At 54.3% G+C, this 18,382-nt stretch overlaps 1 protein-coding gene across 5 annotated transcripts in view; it reads left to right on the plus strand.

Annotated features, from left to right (window-relative positions):
- Window positions 1-14,735, plus strand: part of WDR25 (WD repeat domain 25) — a 143,051-nt gene extending 128,316 nt beyond the window's left edge. For all 5 annotated transcript variants that reach the window (XM_059686392.1, XM_059686399.1, XM_059686374.1 and 2 more), the window contains 3 exons: window positions 10,571-10,741; window positions 13,643-13,783; window positions 14,297-14,735. In XM_059686392.1, the coding sequence (XP_059542375.1) occupies window positions 10,571-10,741; window positions 13,643-13,783; window positions 14,297-14,518 (534 nt within the window). In that variant the 3' untranslated portion in view covers window positions 14,519-14,735. The remainder of the gene's footprint in view (window positions 1-10,570; window positions 10,742-13,642; window positions 13,784-14,296) is intronic.
- The last annotated feature ends 3,647 nt before the right edge of the window (window positions 14,736-18,382 follow it).

Genomic DNA, 18,382 nt, shown 5'->3' on the forward strand with positions numbered 1-18,382 from the left:
TACATTTTTAAACGGCTGTCTCTCTTTCACACACACACACACACACACACACACACACATGCCACAGTGACTGTATGGGGTCCATAAACCCTAAAATATTTACTGTTTGGCCCTTTACAGAAATTTTCTAACTTCTACCCCCAACCCGCTCCTCCATTTCATTCTCTTCCTCTAGACCAGCGGTTCTCAACCTGTGGGTCCCGACCCCTTTGGGGGCCGAACGACCCTTTCACAGGGGTCGCCTAAGACCATCAGAAAACACATATACAATTACATATTGTTTTTGTGATTAATCACTATGCTTTAATTATGTGCAATTTGTAACAATGAAAATACATCCTGCACATCAGATATTTACATTACAATTCATAACAGTAGCAACATTACAGTTATGAAGTAGCAATGAAAATAATTTTATGGTTGGGGGTCACCACAACATGAGGAACTGTATTAAAGGGTCGCGGCATTAGGAAGGTTGAGAACCACTGCCCTAGAGTCTACAGGCTGACTTATTCCTTTACTTACTTTCTGATTTATCTTCCTACTGCTTTTAATGTAAGCAAACACATACATATATTCATAGCGTCTCTTCTAGCTCCTTCCCACCTGCTTTTCTCCCACGTTGCTTTTCTCCCTGAGCAGCGAAGCTGGAGGTCACCCCACAGCAGGCAGGGAGGTAGGCCTCCTTTCTCTTCCAGCTGCTGCACATTCCGGAGTGGGATGTGCTGGGCTTTATTTAACCGGTTCCTTCCTGGTGTTTATTTCGGTTCCTCTAATTTTTTTATTCTTAAAGTTGTGGGAGTTTGGCTAGCGTCGCTTCGGGACTGGTCCCTGCGGGGGACTGCAGGTCAGGCAGGGGGCGGAGGACGAGTCATGTGCCACTGCCAGTGGCCCCGGTTCTCTGCACAGGGATCGCACCACTCACACTTCTCACTAATGCCCACGGCCACTTAACGAAGAGTGTGGCCAGACGTTTGGAGTTTGCTAATTTGATAGGTGAGGAATATCTTTGTGTCATTTAAATGGTCATTTCCAATGAGCAGGGCCAAAGGACCAACTACATTTCCTTTTATTGACCTGTCTGTTCACTTTTCCTGCTCACTTTTTTGTGGAACTCTTGGTCACTTCCATGTGTTTTTAGAAACTGTTTTTGGGAATAGTGACCTTTGCTTCTAATATAAGTTGCAAATATTTCTCCCATTTGTCTTTTTTACTCTACTTATTTATTTCCTTGTTTTTATGGCACGCCACAGTGACGATGATGATGATGATGGTTTTCCTGTAGGCAAATCTACCCATCTTTCATCTTATTGCTTCTGGCCCTGGAGTCCTAGCCAGGAGGGTTTCTCCAATCCCCGACTGTGGAAAAGTCAGTCATCTTTTCTTCTCATGTTTTTGTAGTGTCTTTTTAAAGTTCTGGTCCTTTTCACATTTACTGACAGCGCACTCTCCGTGCACACTGCTCTGTGTTTGGCCACTTTCCCTGTGTGAATTGAAGCCGCAGAAAGGGGCCCTTACCCACTCCTCAGTTTGCCAGCGTTGCTTCGAGACTGGTCCCTTCAGAGGGCGGCTGCAGGTCAGGCACATGGTGGAGGACAAGTCATGTGCCTGACCCCCATTTGTGTATCCACTCACCCCCTGGTGCAGATACCCATTCAGTACCCCCTGCCGATGCAGACCCCTGGCATCGCAGCATTTGAAAGAGATCAGCATGTGCATTTTCAGGGAGAAGGAATTGAGATGGGGGAGGGGGGGGATTTGCCAGGGACTCTCGGCTCCATCCTGGGGACTCGCTCCTGCCGGCGGGGGAAGGGAAGGTCCATGAGTGTCTGCCGTGTGGTGGCCACCGAGCCAGCCTACCACCTCTGTTTACTCCCAAGCCACAGGTCCTGTCATTGTCCCCCCTTCAGATGTGGGCCTGAAGCACGGAGAGGCAAGTTGCTTGCTCAAGGCCCTGCAGCCAGTACTAGGCCGCCAGGCTCCAGTACCCGGCATCTGCCTCCCCCGGGGAAGGCGAGGCCCCCGCTAGCCTTGCCAGGGATGTGGCATGGAGCACAGTCGCTCTGCCCTCCTCTCCTGCCCCACCGTGGCTTCAGAGCTCCTTGGAGAATCAGTTTGCCTGTGACTGCGTGTCCCAGCCATTGGCGCTCCCTGGGCATGAATGCTGTCCCCGGCGCCTGCTGGATCTGGTGGCAGCAGCTCCGTGGGTGGTGCCTCAGCCCCAAGTGCCAGCAAGTGCTGGCAGCCAGAGGCTGCGCTCACTACTTTTCAAGTTGTTCTTTTGTTCATTCATCCGTTTGTGTATCCACGCATCCCTCATGCAGATAGATACTCATTCAGCACACCCTGCCGATGCCGGCAGCCTGCCGCCCCCGTGCTGGCCGGGGCGCCCCAGGCGTGGGACAGATGTCTGTCCCCAGGGGCTCAAGTCCTGGTGCTGGGCAGGGGCTGGGAGCCCAGAGCAGTGTCTCCCACGCCTTTCCTTCAGCTTTGGGTGCGGTGAGGGCAGCTGGTGCCCGCAGTGCTGAGAGGCGCCAGAGACCAGACCCCGAGAGGGAAGGGCTCCCCTGGGCACACGTGTCAGCCACCCGGCCTGGCCCACGCCTCACCTGCAGCCCGACCTCACGCCCCTTGAAGAGGCTGGGACCCAAGGAAGGGAAAGTGAACCCTCGGGCGGACCCCGGAGCCCAGCCCGCAGGTGTGTGGGGGGCACGCAGCTGGCGGGTTCTCGGGCATCAGGTGGCTTTCATCAGCACTGACTGCGCCATGACCGGCCTTCCCCTCTCCCGGCGCCCTAGGCCGTGGCCCCGAGGTGCTTCCCAGCGAGGCGGGTTGCCAGGGCATCCGGGAGGCTCCCGGTGGATCCAGCTAGTTAGGCCTGGAGCGCCCCGGCCCCGGGCCGGCTGTCGGTGTGATGACAGTTGCCATAAAACCCACCAACGAGACGCAGCTCCTCCGCGGCCGGTAAATCACGTTCCGGGCCGTCGCTTCCCAGGGCAGCCGCCGCGGGAGCATTGGCGGATCGCCCATCACACGCCTTGCTCCCAGCCCTTGGGGTTTATGGCGCCTCATGAATCGGGCCATTTCCCTCCTTCGCAGGACTCGTCCGGAACCGCGGGCTCGTTCTCCTGGGAAAGGTGGGCTTGGCGGCGGGCGGGTGCGGGTGGGCGCCCCGCGGCTCGGGGCCCACATGCCGAGGCCGGCTCCCGCTTCTCCCTGGGCCTCCCGCCGCCAGTGGCTGGCACTGAACAGGCACTGGGTGAGTGGCAGGGCCCTCTCCTCCTCCACCCCCTCCTGGGTCAGTGTGTGTCCCGAGGGGGCGCCTGGGGACCGAGGTACTGCTGTGGGGCGAGGGGCTGACGTGCAAAGGCTACCCCTGCCCCCAGGGGCGGCCAGTCCTGCCTGCGCAGCGCGTGTGCGTGCCCGTGTGCGTGCCCGTGTGGGTGCCCGTGTGGGAGCCCGTGAACGGCCTGTCTCTGGCTGGTGGGGCTCGGGGCTGCTGCTGCCCCCACAACTGGGGAGGGGGGAAGCGTCTCCGTGCACGAGCCATGTCCAGGGACACAAGTCCAGCCGCACTTAGCCTGTCTAGGACGTGCTGCCCGGCCATCTCGGAGCCGGAGCCCATGAGAGAGGCTTCAGGAAAGGGGGGCGGAAGGTGGGCAGGCCCCAGGTGGCCCAGGCGAGGGAGGCAGGGGATGTCTGGCGGGGGGGAGGGCGGTTGGAGGGGGAATGGCTCAGGGGATGGGAGGAGCGGATGGATTTGGACCCAGTAAAGAGGTTACTTAAGAGCCAAGGTGAGGGGGCCTCCCCATCATCCCTTCCCTCCCCCTCCTTCCTTCCAGGGTCCTTCCTTCCAGAGTAGATTCTAAACACGCCTGGGGTGGCACTGCCCTGTGATGGAAGGATGTGCAGGCTCAGCAGAGCAGATGTTGGGGGCGCCACACCCTCCCAGGCCCTAGGCCGCTGCCCCAGCCCAGACTGGGCAGGCACGGGCCTCTGGTCAGCAGCACAGCCGCTGTGCCTCCTGGCCGACCCTGCTTCCCCCCCATCCCACACTCGGGGGGCTCAGGACCCTGGGGAGGCAAGTGGGCTTGCGGTGCCTAGGGAGGGAGGGAGGGAGAGCAGCAGGGATGCCCTCTCTTCTGCCCCAGACCACCCCTCGGCTTCAGGGGCCCACCCAGAAGTCACCCTGCCTGGGGCTGCTTCTGAAGAGGCTCCAAGAAGAGCAGTGATTTGTCGCCCACCCTCCCAGGAATGTGTCGCCACACTTACCGAGGCAGGAATTGGCCGGCAGGAGACTGGGGTGTGGGCCCCAGGGAAGCAGCTGGGGCTGGGAGAAGCTCCACCACTCCTGGCCCCGTGGTCTTGGTAAATCCCTGCATCTCTCTGAGCCTCAGTGTTCCTCATCTGCAGAATGGGTCTCTAAGCCCCCCCCCCCCCCCCCGCTCCAGTCTAAATTGGATTGATGGAGTGCTGCATTTAATGGGAATTTGACATACGGACATTTGAAAGAGGAGGATAGGAAAGTCTGCAACATTTGAGAGGCTGTGAATTCCAGTTTTTTAAAAAATTGTCAAGATGGCTCAGCGTTGGGCTGTGGTTCGGGCAAACTGTCCATGCGGTGGCCGCATGGTGGCGCCCTGGGAGCTGATGAATAGGCGGCCAGGGCGGCAGGCAGGCCAGAGGCGCAGGCCCTGACTGCAGTTTCAAGTAGAATCTATCGTGAGTTTGTTAAGTGGAGGTTCCTGTTAGTCTCCGCCCCGCACCTGTCGCTGCCAAACCAGTTGTCTTAGAACAGCAGGTGAAGGTGATAAAATGCTCTGAAGAAAGCAGAACAACTGCTGGATACTTAATCACATTAGTTTGCGAGGCAGGAGGCTTTGGAATATTGGCGATGATGCTAAGATAGAAAAATGCCTTTACATCATAGATATACAAAGGATCATACTAGAATATTATGAAAGACTATATGCCACCAAATTCAATAACCTAGAAGAAATGGATTGGCTCCTAAAAATATCTAACCTTCCTAGACTAAAACATGAAGAATTGGAAAATCTAAATAGACTGATCAGCAGTGAGGAAATTGAAACAACCATCAAAAAATAAAAATCCAGGACCAGATGGCTTCACTAGTGAAATCTACAAAATTTCAAAGAAGATTTAAAGCCTATTCTTCTCAAACTCTTACAGAAAATTGAAGAAGAGACACTACTTCCTAACAAATTCTATGAAGCCAGTATATCCCTGATACAAAACCTGGCAAAGATAACACAAAAGAAGAAAACTATAGACCAATATCTCTGATAAATACAAATGCAAAAATCCTAAACAAAATACTAGCAAATCAAATACAACAGTACATCCAAAAAATAATACATCACAATCGAGTGGGGTTTATTCCAGGGGCACAAGGATGGTTTAACATATGAAAGTCAATCAGTATAATAGGCCACATTAACAAAAGAAAGGATAAAAGTCACGTGATCTTATCAATAGATACAGAAAAGGCATTTGATAAGATACAACATTCATTTATGATTTTTTTTTCTCTTTTCCAAGTGATCATTTTATTTTTTTTAATTAAATCTTTATTGTTCAGATTATTACATTTGTTCTTCTTCCCCCCCCCCATAACTCCCCTCCTCCCAGTTCCCGCCCCACCCTCCGCCCTCACTCCCCACCCACTGTCCTCATCCATAGGTGCACGATTTTTGTCCAGTCTCTTCCCGAATCTCCCACACCCCTTTCCCCCCCCAAGAATAGTCAGTCCATTCCCTTTCTATGTCCCTGATTCTATTATAATCACCAGTTCATTCTGTTCATCAGATTATTTATTCACTTGATTCTTAGATTCACTTGTTGATAGATGCATATTTGTTGTTCATAATTTGTATCTTTACCTTTTTCTTCCTCTTCCTCTTCTTAAAGGATACCTTTCAGCATTTCATATAATCCTGGTTTGGTGGTGATGAACTCCTTTAGCTTTTCCTTATCTGTGAAGCTCTTTATCTGACCTTCAATTCTGAATGATAGTTTTGCTGGATAAAGTAGTCTTGGTTGTAGGTTCTTGGTATTCATCACTTTGAATATTTCTTGCCACTCCCTTCTGGCCTGCAAAGTTTCTGTTGAGAAATCAGCTGACAGTCGTATGGCTACTCCCCTGTAGGTAACTGAGTTTCTTTCTCTTGCTGCTTTTAAGATTCTCTCTTTGTCTTTTGCTCTTGGCATTTTAATTATGATGTGTCTTGGTGTGGTCCTCTTTGGATTCCTTTTGTTTGGGGTTCTCCGTGCTTCTTGGACCTGTAAGTACATTTCTTTCGCCAGGTGGGGGAAGTTTTCTGTCATTATTTCTTCAAATAGGTTTTCAATATCTTGCTCTCTCTCATCTTCTGGCACCCCTATAATTCTGATGTTGGTACGCTTGAAGCTGTCCCAGAGGCTCCTTACACTATCCTCGCATTTTTGGATTCTTTTTTCATTTTGCTTTTCCAGTTGGATGTTTTTTGCTTCCTCGCATTTCAAATCATTGACTTGATTCTTGCGCTCCTCTGGTCTGCTGTCGGGCGTCTGTATAATATTCGTTATTTCAGTCCCTGTGTGCTTAATTTCTAGTTGGTTCCCCAATATAAGATCGAGGGTCTTATTAGTTTTCGTGTAGATCTCATTAAGTTTATCGGCAGCTTCTAAACAGTTCTTGAGAGACCTTAAAAGTGTGGTTCTGAACTCTATTTCTTCCATTGACAATTTTGTCCTGTTTCTTTGTCTCCGCATTTTGTTATGCTTACTTGGTGCACCCCCTAGTGGTCTTTGTTCACAGTCTTATAGATAAATCTTGATTGTTGTAGCTAATTCCAGGGAGGGTTTGACCTCCAGGCCAAGTGGCTATGAGAATCAGCTGTGTCAGCAGTGAGAGAACTTCTGTCCTCTAGGGAGGTGCTAATCTAGCCTTTGCCTGAGGCTATCCGGCAAAGGCCTCTGTGCAGGGCTTGGGCGGGGCGGGTCGCACAGGATCAACAGGGTGGGCCAGAGAGAGCAGTTATGGCGGCTCTCAGTCCTGTCCCCAGGGGCTCTGCCTCTCTGAGTCCCAGCACCCGCTGCAAAGCTGGGAGAGAAAGCTGCACTCGCTCTGACCGAAGCCAGACAGTCCCGCTTCTCCCGTTTGAGTCTGGGTCCCTAAAGACTCGCCTGTATCTGGAGCTCAGAGTCTGTGACTCCCTCCCGATTGAAAACGCCAACCGCGCCCTCCGCCGCCAGCCCGCTCCGCGCACTCCGCACCTCAGAATTTGACTTCAGCACTGCGCCTCCTCTGAGTGTCCGTGTGCGTTTCTCTTTCCTCCTAGTTGTAGGACTTCCACTCAGCCAGCGTTCCTGTGGTTCTGGGTGATGTCCGTTCCGTGTTTTAGTTTCACTTTTGAAGTAGTTGTTCAAAGCAGCAAACTCCGGCGTTAACCTATGCCGCCATCTTGGTTCTCTCATTTATGATTAAAACACTCGCTAAAATAGTAACAGGAAGAAAGTACCTCAACATAATAAAGGCCATATATGATAAACTCTCAGCTAATATCATACTGAGTGATGAAAAACAACATTTTTTCTCTAAGATCAGAAATAAAACAAGGATGTCCACCCATCACTCTTATTCAACATAGTGCCAGAAGTCCTAGACAGAGGAATAAGGCAAGAGAAAGAAATAAAAGGCATCCAAATAGGGAAGATGTCAAACTGTCACTTTTTGAAGGGGACATAATTTTGTATATAGAAAACCCTAAAGACTCTACCAGAAAACTGTTAGAAACAATAAACAAATATAGTCAAGTTGCAGGATACAAAATCAGTTTCCAAAAATCTATTGCCTTCCTGTATACTAACAACAAAATTTTAGGGAAAAAAAATTCCTTTTGAAATTGTAACCAAAAGAATAAAATACCTAGGAATAAATTTAACAAAGAATGTGAAAGACCTATATACTGAAAATTACAAAGCCTTTGTAATTACAAAGCCTTAAAAGAAATTGAAAAAGACACAACAAAATGGAAAAATATCTTGTATTCATGGGTTGGAAGAATCAACATAGTTAAAATAGCTGTATTACTCCAAGCAATATACAGGTTTAAAGCAATCCCCATCAAAATCCCAATGTCATTTTTAAAATAAATAGAATGAGAAATCATCAGATTTGTATGGAACCACAAAAGATCCTGAATAGCCAAAGTAATCCTGAGAAAAAAGAACAAAACTAGAGGTATCAAGCTACCTGACTTCAAATTATACTACAGAGCCACGATAATCAAAACAGCATGGTATCGGCAGAGAAACAGACACACAGATCAGTGGAACAGAATAGCGAGCTCAGCTTTAAAACCAAATGTACTAGTACATGGACAGATAATTTTCATATATATATTATTGATTTCAGAGAGGAAGGGAGAGGGAGAGAGAGAGATAGAAACATCAATGATGAGAGAAAATAACTGATCAGCTGCATCCTACATGCCCCACACTGAGGATCGAGCCCACAACCCGGGCATGTGCCCTGACCGGGAATTGAACCATGACCTCCTTCCTGGTTCATAGGTTGACACTCAACCACTGAGTCACTCCAGCTGGGCTGGACAGATAATTTTTGACAAAGAAGCCAGACACACACAATGGAGTAAAGATAGTCTCTTCAATAAGTGGAGCTGGGAAAATAGGGAAGCCACATACAAAGGAATGAAACTGGATTGCAATTTGTCCCCATGTACAAAAATTAATTCAAAATGGACCAAAGACCTAAATAGAAGACCCAAACAATAAGTTACATAGAAGAAAATATAGATACCAAACTTATGGACCTTGGTCGTAGAGAACATTTTATGAACTTGACCCCAGAGGCAAAGGAAGTAAAGGCAAAAATAAATGAACGGGACTAAAACTAAAAAGCTTCTGCACAGCAGAAGAAACTGACAACAAAACAAAGAGGCGGCCAACCAGATGGGAGATGATATTTGCAAACAGTAGCTCCGACAAAGGTTTAATTTCCAAAATATATAAAGAACTCATAACACTCAACACCAAACAAGCAACCAAGCCAATCACAAAGCGGGCAGAGGACCTGAAAACACTCCTCTCCCAGTAAGACATATGAAGAGCCAACGGATATATTGAAAAGATATTCAACCCCACTGGCAATCAGGGAAATGCAAATCAGAACTACAGTGAGATACCGCCTCACACCTGTTAGCGTGGCCACTATCAACAAGTGTCGGGGAAGCTGTGGGACAAAAGGGAACCCTGTCCGCTGCTGGTGGGCAGGTGGACTGGGATAATCGCCATGGAAAGCAGTCTGGCGATGCCTCAAACCATGAAAAATAGAGCTACCAGATGACCCAGCAACCCCTCTCCTGGGGATATACCCCCAAACCTCAAAAACATGTCTTCACGAACATATATGCACCCCTCTATTCATTGAAGCATTGTTTACGGTGGCCAAGACATGGGAACCACCAAAGTGCTCTGCAGTAGAGGACTGGATACAGAAGCTGTGATACGTGCACACAATGGAATACTCCTCAGCCACGAGAAAGGATGAAACAGCGCCATTTGCAACAACAGGGATGGACCTTGAGAACGTTATGCTAAGTGAAAGAAGTCAGACAGAAAAAGTAAGAACCATGTGACTTCACTCATCTGTGGGATAGAAAACTGAAACTCGTGAACACAGACAGCAGTGTGGTGGCTGCCAGAGGGAAGGGGTGAGGGGAGAAGGGGGTCCTAATAGATGGAGATGGGAGATGTGACTGGGTGGTGGGCACACGGTGCAATATACAGATCTTGTAACATAGAAACCCACACCTGAAACCTGTATGTTCATGTTGACCAATGGCACCCCAATCAATTTAATATAAAAAAATAAAGGGAGACAGGCTCTAAATAAATGAGTAAATAAATGAATAAATAAGTAAGTAAGTAAATAAATAAAACAGACTGCTGATAGCTCTGCTACCCTCTTGTACCCTACAATTAGTTATGGGTACAATGTCTAAGCTAACCTGCACAATGGTTCTGGCTTTATGGTCTCCAAGAACTTTCACTGCCAGCAACACAGCTTCTACTCCAGGGCAATAGGCTGGGACTTTGTGAACTTGAATTATGTGCCGTCTTCAGAAGCAAGAATGGCTCCAGGTTGATGGACATCCCTGACGCCCCTTGGGTGTCCTTGGCTGGGCGCAGGCCCTCCCCTCAGCTTGCCGCTCTCTAGGGGACCAGTCTGACCGGGGATCATCACACCTCCCCGGGCCCCGCACCAATGGGCGTGGGGTGAGTGTGGGAGGGGGACTCTCCACGAGGAGGTGCTATCAGGCAAGGCTGTGGGAGGTGTGGGTAGGTCCTGCGCAGACAGACATTTTCCTGGTGGCATCCGAGGGCCCCCGGTCTCCCTGCAGCAGCCCCCAACTCCACAGCTCGGGCTGCTGGGCCGGGCACCTTGTCCCACACGGCCCTCCCTAAGCCCCTGCCCTCTGACTCCCTGCGGAGGCCTGCCCAGTGCTCCTGGGCCCACCGGCCTGACAGGCGCCCACTCTTGCAGGTGGTGAGAAGCTACAAGGCGACCATCCAGCAGACCTTGGACATCCTCTTCCTCCAGGAAGGCTCTGAGTTTCTGAGCAGCACAGATGCTTCGAGCCGGGACTCTGCCGATCGTACCATCATCGCCTGGGATTTCCGGAGCTCCGCCAAAATCTCCAACCAGATCTTCCATGTGAGAAACCCTACTGGCGTTGCTTTCTGCTTCAGCCCCGTGTAGCCCTCGGTTGTCGGGTCCCAGATCACTTCCTGTGGGAGACGGTTCAGTAGGCAGGATCTTTGCAGACAGATTGGCTGCCTGAAATTTCTCGGGCAGGGGAAGCCGAGCGTAAGTCCACTGGCTCCATATGACAGTATCTCCCTAACTGTCCTCCCACTCGTCCCCGCCCTGTCCAGCCACCCCACAGGGTGAGGGTGTGGAGGGGCAGCCAGTACAAATGGACTGGTAGACGGCCGAGCAGCTCGAGACCCCCTACCCTTTCCCGGCCACCCCAGCCAGCCATGGAACTCCGCCCTCCTTTGCTGAGTGGCTTTGGCAGGAGCTGTGACTCAGGAGTTCAAGCAGAGAAACTCGAGTTAGACCACCTGAATGATGGTCCTGGATCCACCACCGACAAACTGGGGGCCCTGGGCCCATTACTTAGCTGTTTGGATTCTCATTGTCCACTTAGAAAATTGAGGATGAGAATATTACTTGCCTCATAGAGTGGTTTTGAGAATTTAAAGAACACTTATTAAGGGTCTAGAATGGTGCCAGGTACAGGGATTGCTTCATAAATTACCTATATTATCACCATCATCACCACTGTCATCACCACCGTCATCTTCACCACCGTCATCATCACCACCACCGCCATCAGACCTTGTCACATAGAAACCCACACCTGATAGTGATGAAACCCACATCATCACTATTACTACCACCACTATCATTACTAATCACCATTATCACTGTGATCACCACCACCATCATAACTATCACCATTATCACCATCATCCCTATCATTGTCATCATCACCATCATCACTACTATCACTATCATCATCATAACTATCACCATTATCACCATCATCCCTATCATTGTCATCGTCACCATCATCATACCATCATCACCATCATCACTACTATCACTATCATCACCATCATCCCTATCATTGTCATCGTCACCATCATCATACCATCATCACCATCATCACTACTATCACTATCATCATCATAACTATCACCATTGTTACCATCATCACCACCATCACTGTCATTATCACCACCACCACCACCACATCATCATCATCGTTTTAACTATCACTATCATCACCACCATCATCACCATTATCATTATCACTGTCATCACCATCATCACCACCACCATCATTTAAGATTTCAAATGAGCCATGGCTAATCTCTTTGGTGCGCCCACCCTGAATTTAAAAATATGTGTCAGGTGTACACGCACACCTTTTCCTTCTCCTTGCTTTTCCCTTGTCTTCAGATGGTTCTGAGCGACCCTGAGCAGACCTGCCTCTAGACCACACTTTAGGGTCCCGTGTAATCTCCTAGGACAGTGATGGCAAACCTATGACACGCGTGTCAGAGGTGACACGCGAACTCTTTTTTGGTTGATTTTTCTTTGTTAAGTGGCGTTTAAATATATAAAATAAATATCAAAAATGTAAACTTTTGTTTTACTATGCTTGCAAATATAAAAAAATTTCTATATGTGACATGGCACCAGAGTTAAGTTAGGGTTTTTCAGAATGCTGACACGCCGAGCTCAAAAGGTTCGCCATCACTGTCCTAGGAAAAGCAGGCCGTGGGAGGGGAATGGGGGGCATGTCTGACCCCCGGGGCTTCCTGCCTCCATCAGCCCCAGCGGAGAGCAAGGGAAGGGAGTGAGGTGGGTGGAGCGCTGCTGGTCTGAGCCGTCCCAGACTCACACCTCCTGGCCGGCAGCATCACGCGGGGAGCTCCTCATGGGGCCGCCACGGCATCATGCCTCTATGCGCACACTAGTCTGCAGCTGGGTACTATTAGTCCGACCGCTCCTGCTTTGCCCTCTGAATTTGGGCAACTCTTAGAACGTGAAAGGACAGGCGATGCTGGAAGGGAGTTCCCGGGGTGCTTCTGTGTGACTGCGCCCCTCAAACAGTAGATTTCCCTGCCGGGTTTGAACACTGTTCTCATTTATCTTCTCACTTGATCATTTACCTCTTCACGGGCTGCATGTGGACTGACTGTGTGGGGCCCTGCCCTGGGCTGCCCCTGAGGGCCCCCTGTGGAATGGGGGTGGGGTGGGCGTGCACATTCGTTCTCTGTTCCCGGGCAACATGGTACCACAGATGGGAGGCTTCCGCCATCAGCAGTGCGTCCCCACACATTTCTGAGGACAGCCGTTTGCCTCCGTACCCCTGGGCTGAATCAGGCATTGGCAGGGCCCGCTCCCTCTGAGATGCGGGGCAGATCTGTCCCTTGCCGCCTCGCGTCTGGTGGCTGCTGGTGACACTGGGCATCCCCCCCCCCCCTCTGAGCTCTACACCAGCATCTGCAGGTCACTCTCTGATCCAGGTTCACATCACCTGTGTGCGTCTCCTCTCCCCGTGCCTCCCTTAGAAGGATACACGTGGCTGAATTTAGGCAAGATTACAGGGCAACTCCCCACATCAAGATCCTTAACTTAGTTACTTCTGCAAAGACATGCAAGGTGTCCTTCCCGGGCCCTAGGAATTAGGACGTGGATACATTTTGGGGGGCCCTTTAAGATCCACCACAAGGGCCGTGGGCCAAGGAGCGCAAGTGGAGCCCCCGGAGAGAGCACAGCCCTGCTGGCACCATGATTAGCCCGGCGAGACCCTGCTCAGACTTCTGACCTCCACATCTGTACGAGCCTACGTTTGTGTGTTTCCAGCCACTGAGTTGGCGGCAGTTGGTTACAGCAGCAGCAGGAAACTCATACCGACCCGAAGCCAAGGTCCGGGAGGAGGGCACAGGGCCTGTGAGCAGAGCGCAGGGCGGCGGGCGTGTCTGCGGAGGCAGCAGGCACAGCCCGCATCCTTCTCCCTCTCTGGCCCCTGTTTCTCAGGAGAGGTACACCTGCCCCAGCCTGGCCTTGCACCCGCGGGAGCCTGTGTTCCTGGCCCAAACCAATGGCAACTACCTGGCCCTCTTCTCCGCCGTGTGGCCCTACCGGATGAGCAGAAGGCGGCGCTACGAAGGGCACAAGGTACCGCTTACCTGCCCCGCTCACCCCCAGAAGGCTGAGCACTGGCCCCAGAGCCTCCCGCCACACCACGCCAGCCACGGACTTGGGGTCAGAGAGCACAGACCTCTGTCCTGCAGATTCTGTTTTCTGCTTCCCAGGTGACCGTATGCTGTGTGGCCTGGTGTCCACTCAAGGCCTGGGCCGTATCTGGCTGTGCCCCGGGCCCCAGCTGCAGCGGGAAAGGTTTCCTCTGATTCCGCTCATGTGGACCTGTCTCAGAGCTTAGGGGCGGGGCAGGACAGAGTCTCCAGCTCTGCCCCCTTTCCTCACTCAGACCTGCCTCCTGTGGGGGAGGGCCCTGGGCTGGGAGCTGTGCCTCCTGGGTACCACTGAGGTAACCGGTACACGAGATAACCTGTACACGGCCACACAGGACCCGCCTCGGGGGGCTCGGGCTCTGCCTGCTGCTCTGTGGCGGGTGGATGACCGCCGCCGCGCAGGCGTGACGTGGGCTCCCTCGTGTCGCCCTTGCAGGTGGAAGGCTACGCGGTGGGCTGCGAGTGCTCCCCGGATGGAGACCTGCTGGTGACGGGCAGCGCGGACGGCCGGGTCCTGCTCTACTGCTTCCGCACGGCCAGCCGGGCGCGCACGCTGCACGGGCACACGCAGGCCTGTGTGGGCACCACCTTCCACCCTGTGCTGCCTTCCGTCCTCGCCACCTGCTCCTGGGAGGGTGACATCAAGATCTGGCACTGAGCCTTCCAGCGCAGCGCCCCTGGACAGACATTGCCGCCCGGCTCCCTGGGGTGGGGGGGACTAATGCCGAGGCTGGCGCTCCACCCCCCGGGGTCCTCAGTTTCCTCTGAAGCCGGGCCAGCAGCCTTTTGTCTCGGTGGTGAGGCTGGGAAGTGAGCGCCTGGCACCCTGCTCATGGTGCTCAGTAAATACGCGCGTTTCGCTGTTTTGTAGGTGACTTCAGCGATAAATGTGTGTTGGCAGTTCCTCTCGCCGCCCCACTTGCGCCCGCTGGAGCTCGAAATGAGAAGCTGGGATCTGGAGAGGGGGCAGCCCCGCTCTGTGGGTCCTGAAGAGGGGGCCCAGGAAAGGGGGGCCCTGGATCTCAGGTCTGTCCTCGGGAACTCAGCAGAGCATGGCCATCCACCCGTCCCACAGGGCCTAGGCTGGCCCATCTGCTCAGGCCCTGGCCCAGGCCCGCTTCCTCCCCACGGAGCACGCCAGCTGGTCCCCGGGCTGCCCCAGCCCTGCTGAGTGTGCACGCTGCCCAGCCAGGGCGTCTGCCGGGGACGGAGCGACGTGGAGAAGGGCCGGGCCCTTGAGGAACTTCGAGGAGTCAGGCTGGGAAGACCCAGCTGCTGGGATCTGCGGGGCTGCTGAGCACTCCACCCCACCAGGACTATTATTGGGGGGCTGCCCCAGGAGCCCAAGGATCCACCCACGGGTCAGGGGGACTGCAGATGCCACGGCTCAGGGCAGAGGGGTCCCTGCAGCCTTGGAAGGCTTCCTGGAGGAGGCAGGTGGTGAGCTGGTGAGGCGGGTGTCCCAGCAGGGGAGTCAGTGAGGAAACACAGAGGACCTAAGGAGGAGGCCGTGGGCGGGTGGGGAGCTTCAGGAATGGTGGGCAACAGCCTCTCCCTGAGCCCGGCCCCAGGCCCAGCCTGCCGTCAGGAGCCGTCCTCGCGTCCCTTTCTTTTTCAGCTTGGTCCCCTTGAACCAACCAGAGCTCTGCCCGCTTCTGGCGGGGAGACATCCAGGCTCCCAGAAGCCACAGTGGCTGTTCTTAGTGCTGCGTGGGCTTGATCAACTCCGCCCCGAGGCCCAGCTGCCTGCAAGCCCCTCCCCTTGGCTAGGTGGCTCACTGGGAAGAATGGCAGGTGTACTCTATTTCCTTCTCTGAACACTTTCTTCCAAAGAGCATTCTTAGAGGCTCACTCTGGTCCTCTGCCAGGTGGCGGGGAGTGCACCATTCGCCATGTGAAAGGAAGAAAGCCAACTTGAGAAAGTGTGGGGCAGGGATGAGGACGTGTGGGCTGGGCCTGCCTCTCCTTCCTGGGCTGCGTGCTCACGTCCACTCGCTCATACGTCTGCACGGCCGGCCCGAGGCTGTCGTGGGGAAGAACCCCTCATCTGGAGGTGCCGGCGTGGCTCTGAGTGCTGGGGCCCGGCCGTGGCTCTGAGTGCTGGGGCCCGGCCGTGGCTCTGAGTGCTGGGGCCCGGCCGTGGCTCTGTGTGCTGGGGCCCGGCCGTGGCTCTGTGTGCTGGGGCCCTGGCCGTGGCTCTGTGTGCTGGGGCCCTGGCCGTGGCTCTGAGTGCTGGGGCCTGGCCGTGGCTCTGAGTGCTGGGGCCCTGGCCGTGGCTCTGAGTGCTGGGGCCCGGCCGTGGCTCTGAGTGCTGGGGCCCTGGCCGTGGCTCTGTGTGCTGGGGCCCGGCCGTGGCTCTGTGTGCTGTGGCCCGGCCGTGGCTCTGTGTGCTGGGGCCCGGCCATGGCTCTGTGTGCTGTGGCCCTGGCCGTGGCTCTGTGTGCTGGGGCCCTGGCCGTGGCTCTGTGTGCTGGGGCCTGGCCGTAGCTCCGAGTGCTGGGGCCCTGGCCGTGGCTCCGTGTGCTGCAGGCCTGGCCGTGGCTCTGAGTGCTGGGGCCCTGGCCGTGGCTCTGAGTGCTGGGGCCCTGGCCGTGGCTCTGGGTGCTGGGGCCTTGGCCGTGGCTCTGGGTGCTGGGGCCCTGGCCGTGGCTCCGTGTGCTGGGGCCTGGCCGTGGCTCTGAGTGCTGGGGCCCTGGCCGTGGCTCCGTGTGTTGGGGCCCTGGCCATGGCTCCGTGTGCTGCAGGCCTGGCCGTGGCTCATGGAGCTCATGCTCGCAGCTCCGATGAGAGGGCCATGATCTGCTCTGTCCGGTTGAGGAAACGGCTGCTCGGAGGGCGGAGGGATGCGCCCAGGGCCATCTGAGTCCAGAGCCTGTGCCTTTCCCCTCCCTTGGAGCCCCTTGTCCCAGCTGGGGCTCCGCATGGGACCGTCACCGTGGAGGGGCCCTGGGAAGCTCACCAGTCCCTGTCCTGGGCTCCAGAGGGGGAACTGGACCAGCGGCATCTGGAACTTGCCCAGACAGAGTCGCATGGCCAGCTGGTGGCACCACCCACTCTGCGCTGCCCGTGGGATTGAGGAGGAACACCCGTGGCAGGTAGGTAGATGGTAGGTGCATGGACAGGGTTCCCCTGGTGCGGCAGGATTCTGGGTGCGGGGAGAAGGGGGTTGGTAGAAGGGGGTACCCCACACCAGGGCAGCTGGCTTTGGGGGCCACTAGAGACAGCTCTGTGAGGCAAGGAGGGCACTTCAGGCTCTGAGGCGATGTGGGGCCAGACCCTGAATCTTAGGGGGGCTCTGGGCCAAGGCTGCGTAGCCCTTAGGGTTCTCAGCCTTGCTGCTGTGTCGCATGGCTGACACAGGGGGTGGGGGGCTGATGAGGCTCAGGCTCCCCATGGGAAGGCATCTGAGAGAGAACCCACTGGGTGCCAGGGGCTGCTCTCTTCCCCTCCACCCTCCTAGTTGCCCCCAACCCCCCTCCCCCAGTCCAGTGAGGGTCGCTTCCTCCATCTGCCCGTGGATAACAGCCCCTGAGCCTCTCCACAGCCCCCTCTGACTCTGGGAGGCTGCTTCCTGGGGTGAATCTGCTCCTGGGGGAGGCAGTTGGGGTCCTCTGGCCTCTGCAGAGGTGGGTCAAGGGCAGGGATGCTGGGATTACCGCCAAGGCCCCTCCCACTTGGGGTGGCCTGGCAAGGGGCAAGCCCACCCTGGACGGTGAAGCTGGGCAGGCCAGGGAACTTGAAGGCCTGCACCGGGCCAGGTGGTCCCCAGTGGGAAGTGGCTGGCCCTGGAAGGAGGGACCATGAAGCCCCTGGGGAGGGCCCCCATCCCAGGTCTTGAAGAACCTGTAAGAGCATCCTCAGGGCATCAAAGATAACCAGGCACCCGGAGAAATGAAGCAGCTTGGGCAGGGACCAAGGGAAACAGACCCCGCGGGTTAGAAGTGCCAGGCCAGATGGCGAACCGCTGTGCCCACTGTGTTCGAGGACCTGCCTCCAGGGAGTAGGAAACCTAGAAAGTAGCCTCATGGACTTGCCAAACCACCAGATAGAGCGCGTAGGAATGGAGAACATTCACAGCTAAAACGAAAAGCCCGTGACTGTGTGTGGTGGCCGAGTGGGCACAAGAGGGGCGGAGCAGTGAGGACATTGCATACGGAGCATGTGGGTCAGCCGAAGGGGGCCAGATGGAGGATGCAGTGAGGAGGAGGGGCGGGAGAGAGTGGGCAGGGAAATACCATCCAAAATAATACTTGAGAATGTTCCAGAACTGATGAAAGACCACCTGCAGACACAAGACTGCGAATTCCGGAGAAGGACAAATCCGTAAGCAGACGCATCTCAGGGCAACTGCAGAAAACCCAAGTCAAAGGGAAGACCTAGGCAGATGACCCACCAGAGGAACAGCCCGGGGGAAGGACAGGGCGGTGGGACCCTACCCCGAGTGCAGGGAGAGTGGCCGCCGCTAACACGCTCCCCGGTGAGAGCGCCCTCCAGGACGTCTGCAGAGCAATGAAAACGGGGG

The sequence above is a fragment of the Myotis daubentonii genome, chromosome 1 (assembly GCF_963259705.1).
Source record: "Myotis daubentonii chromosome 1, mMyoDau2.1, whole genome shotgun sequence".
In the NCBI taxonomy this organism is placed as follows: Eukaryota; Metazoa; Chordata; class Mammalia; order Chiroptera; family Vespertilionidae; genus Myotis; species Myotis daubentonii.